This window comes from Arachis ipaensis, chromosome B02 (assembly GCF_000816755.2).
Source record: "Arachis ipaensis cultivar K30076 chromosome B02, Araip1.1, whole genome shotgun sequence".
Classification (NCBI taxonomy): Eukaryota; Viridiplantae; Streptophyta; class Magnoliopsida; order Fabales; family Fabaceae; genus Arachis; species Arachis ipaensis.
In genome coordinates this window covers 5,921,966-5,926,673 of record NC_029786.2, presented here as the reverse complement: position 1 = coordinate 5,926,673, position 4,708 = coordinate 5,921,966, and the positions used below count along the sequence as shown (strand labels likewise).

General features: G+C 40.2%; 1 protein-coding gene across 1 annotated transcript; it reads left to right on the top strand.

Moving 5' to 3' along the window:
• On the top strand, positions 2,016-3,621 carry LOC110269149 (serine/threonine-protein phosphatase 7 long form homolog). The gene is made up of 5 exons (XM_021116805.1): positions 2,016-2,087; positions 2,427-2,747; positions 2,824-3,029; positions 3,259-3,346; positions 3,469-3,621. Exons 1-5 carry the CDS (start codon positions 2,016-2,018, stop codon positions 3,619-3,621), a joined length of 840 nt encoding a protein of 279 aa, XP_020972464.1.

The window sequence follows — 4,708 nt, the reverse complement described above, 5'->3', positions numbered from 1 at the left end:
AAACTGAAACATCACATTTTTCTGTGAAATTTGATAGTGATAATGAACCATTTGAACATCGAAACCAAGTACTATTACCACCTTTCATGCAATCAGTTGATGAAGTTTGCAGCATAGAGAAGACTGAAGCTTGTCCTGAAGCAGAATTGCTTAAGGAAACTAATTTGCTTTGCACATTGAGAGAGTATTTGACAGAGAGCTTATGTCTGCCTGTTGTGGAAGCACTCCAGGGGACAACAATGCAACAATTTCAAACTCCACAAAATTTCAGGGTGCGGATGCAATTCTCTCCTTTGAAAAGTTCTGCTGCAAATCTCCCTAGACTTCTTCTTCAGGTTCCGGTTTCTATTTGGATTAGTTTTCTCAATTCAATTTTGATCCATCTGCTAATTAATTGGGTTGATTAATACCAGATCATATATCTCGCCATAATCAGTTCAACATATTATTTCATTGTAAAATCGTGTTTAACAGAACATATATGATTAATGTGAATGAAGAACACTAGGTTGAGTTGAATTGAATTGAATCATGGATACGAGCATGTTAGCTGGTTTGGAATCACTTCCAGAAGCTTATGTATAGGATTTATTGTTGGCAGAATAAAAAGTGGTGAATAAATATTTATTTGTTGGCAGAATATGTATAGAATTCTTTGACATTGATTCTTTCTATTCTACCATTTTTGAAATGCTTCAAAGTTGGTCTTTGGCATACATTTAATCATCATATAATTTATTTATTATGTCTAATTTGATTTATTTATTATGTCTAATTTGATTTATAAATCATATTTTTGCCTAATTATTCTTTATGGTTTTATCCTAAGCTTAATTAATTGGTTTTATCAGGTTGCATCCAAAAAAAAGTTCAGGAAAAGTTCCTTCAAGAGAGGATTAAGGTTGGTGGCAAAGCTGGTGCTCTTGGTGATTTTGTCACTGTCTCCCGTGAGAAGAACAAGAGAGGATTAAGGTTGGTGGCAAAGCTTAATTTTTTTCCCCTTAATTTTTCCTTTTCTATTTCTTACATGCATTTGAAAAGATTTAGGTGCTCCAATTGAATATCTATAGTTTCTGTTTCATGATTTGTTGGTTTGTTTGTGAATATTTGAAATTTGGAATGCTCTGGCGCTTTACAAGTGATGCAGTAGCGTTGAAAAGCGTAGCCTATTCTGGAAAAATGAAAGCTGAAAAGCGTAGCCTTTGGTCCTGGACAGCATCAGTTGAAAAGCGTAGCCTTTGAGAATAGGCAACGGCTGAATAGGAATCACCCCAAAAAGCGTAGCCGTAGCCTAAGGCATCATTTTTTTTCACTTTTGGCTACACTTTTCAAGTGTACCTGAATGGGTATTTTTCTTGTAGTGCAAATTTAGGATTTTTTACTTAAATAAAATAAAGCTAAGCAAAAAATCACCGGATTTCTCTAAATCAAATTTTGAAATGTAAATACCCTCTTTCTATTATTATATAAATTGTCCTAGGGACATGAGAGTTATATATTATGTTAGTTATGCCACCCTAGGACGATTTATGCATGTATGGATTATTCAAAGTAAGCTTAAATCGTATCAAGATAGAGGGGGTTAACGATGGCCATAAATCGTCCTAGGCTGGTGGAATTCACGTGTTTTCAGCCTAAAACATGCCAGGGTGACACGATTTACGTGCGAAAGTTGAAACTAATCACCCTGGCGCAATTTATATTCATTATGAGACCCTCAACAACCTACAACGATTAATGCTTGGAGAGCTAACCCTAAGAAGGCTACAACGAGTTAAGGTCAAAAGTGGACCCTGAAGACCTTGTGGCGATTCACCAAGTGGAGCACTAGCCTCCATTTGCAACCTTGCTGAAAGCTTTGGGAGAGAAGGTGAGTGAGGAAGACAGCCAGCAGCAGAGGGAGAGGTGGTAGTGAGCGGAGGTGTGCGACATTCTCTGGCAGTGGTGCGGCGGCGGGTAGGACGGAGCAGTCACTGTCCAGCATAGTGAGGCAGAGAGTGGCGAGTTGTGCAAGGATGGCCACCAATCAGGGAGATATGTACCGCCTGAACAGTATTGCGCATGTTGCCGGATTTATCGATGAAGAGGTTAGTTATTAGAATCCATAATTAATTGAGTTGGTTGATGTCATAGTTCTGTTAGTTACATTGGTATGTTGACGAGTTTACTATAGTTTGAATATGCACGCTAGAACATTGGGTCTCAGGATCTTATAGGTTGCATTGTTTAGTGATCTCGTAGGTTCTTGGTTGGTGCACAGGATGTTATGCTTGTGATGTTAATCTTCTGATATTTTTATGATCCACATATAACTGCTGACTTTTGTGGGTTATAAGCTTGTTGGATATGGTTTTTATTGTGGGTTATTTTGTGTTTTTTGTATATATATCCGTTTAACTGTGGGTTTAAAATTTATGTTTTACCAGCCAACTCGATGCATTAGGAGCGTTCATAGGCAACAAAAGATGGTAATGCATGATCGTATACTGCCCTACATAGATCGTGCAAATTTATTGCATGTTACAAGGTTGAATGATTATTGGTTCAAGCTTGACGAGCCGTTGATTAGTACATTCGTGGAGCGATGGCATCCTGAGAGCTATACGTTCCATATGCCGTTTGGGGAGTACACGATAACACTACAGAATGTGGCATACCAGTTTGGCCTCCCTATTGACGATCATGTAGTGAGCGGGTGTCTGAGTGATTTCGAGCAGTTGATGGAGGGGGAAGCCTGGCTGGGTGTGGTTTGGAGAGTTATTCGATGAACTTCCACCAGATGATTGTATCGATGACTTAATGGTTTCTTTTGTGTGGTTCCAGAACAAGTTCAGAGCGTTGCCCCCTAATGCATCAGAGGCAACGGTACAGATCTATGCACGGGGTTACATTATGATGTTGTTGTCAATGGCACTTTTCGCGGACAAGTTTGGTGTTAGGGTTCATTTGCGGTGGCTTCTGTATGTTGCGGATCTTGACGGGCTCGGCAAGTACAACTGGAGTTCAACCACTTTGTCCTGGTTGTACAGGTGTCTTTGCAGGGTTGGTAACCAGAATGTTAAGAACCTAGCTGGGCCACTGGCACTACTGCAGTCATGGATTTTTTGGCGTTTTCCCACTTTAGGCCTAGAGGTTTTGACTCCATCCGCTGGCCGTTAGCATTGAAGTTAGTACTTTTCATGGATAATGTTTGTTATGCACCATATGATATTTATTTTTTTTTTCAAAGTTTAGTGCTAATTGTTATGCATCTGCCAGGTGGGGGAGGTTCCTGCCAATGTCGGATGAGAAGGGTCCTCGGGTCATCGCAACCCGACATAGATTAGACATGCTTAGTGAAAATGATGTAAGTATGATATTGCACTCTTTGCTTTTGATTACAACTGAACTGTATGATTGGCCCATGGCCTAATCGTTGCATGGATATGTGTATGTCTTCGTTAATTTTGGTTGCTTCTTGTATTGCAGTTCATTTGGATGCTGTACAACGATCTTGAGGTTATTCAAGTAGTGCATCCTGATATTCTAAGGCCTGAGCACACGCTGTTGTGGAAGTCGACCATTGCATTGATCTACTTTGCCGTAATTGAGTGGCATCAGGTTGATAGGATTTTATTCTAGCTTGGGAGAATTCAGTACATTCCAAATCCAGCCATCAACATTGACTTCTTGTTGTCAAAGGATGGTAGAGGACTGACTAGATAGTTCCCCGAGGTCTTTACCACATGGCATCAGTATTGGAATCAGAGACACCAGAGCGTGCTTGCCATTCAGTTGACTGGGTTTGTGGTCCCCCAGCACATATGGTGTCTTCCTCGCCATCACTTTTATCACCAATAATTGGTGGCTCCAAATCCGGCCCATCATCGCCTATAGCCTCTGCAAATGGATCTCTCTCTCTTACCTCCATGAATGTCGGTGCACCGTCTACTGCAGGTACTGCTCCTATCGCAACTGCGAGCTCTCCAAAGGTACGCCCGTTACCCAAGTTAGCTGATTGAGTGGGCAAATCAGCCGCAAATGATGGAGATGAAACAAAGGGAGTCACCAGTTGCCTGGCTGGAATGGCGCTGGAACTCCCTTCCATTACACCAGTTGGCAGATTCGGAGCAGATCCACCTGAACTACCTCTACATCAACCATTCTGGAAAATAACTCCATAGCGCCCAAGTTGGAAAATCTACCTTGGTTGTGAAATATAACTCGCATGTCGTCATCGCCAAGCATCTCGTACTTTCTAAACTTAACATAACCTTGCCTCAGTGAGATAGGAATTCAAAAAAATAATTGCTTCACATGTTTCTTTCCACATTTTTCTGCCTTATGTAATATACTACTTTGTAATTCCATCAAAGTCGTTGATGGATTTACAAACACACCAGATTGCTTTTTACTAGAGAACGTGACACTCTCACTTGGGTTTTCATCAATCTTCTCTCGGTGATGAACTAACAAAAATATGGTATCACTTATCTCTCAAATCTGAATCAACTTTAAATGTGCTTCGGTTGACACCACACTCGTTTATTTATAGAGAATTTATCATCATAAATCATTCTACCCTTGTTAGGGTTACTATATTGAGAGTTAATCGTGCTTGAACTTTGAGGATTACTGAAAATGAGCATAAATTGCTCAGGAGGGCTCAGGGTTAATTTTCTATTAAAGATTAGAATGATATCACATAGGAGCAATCGTATAGGAGCGA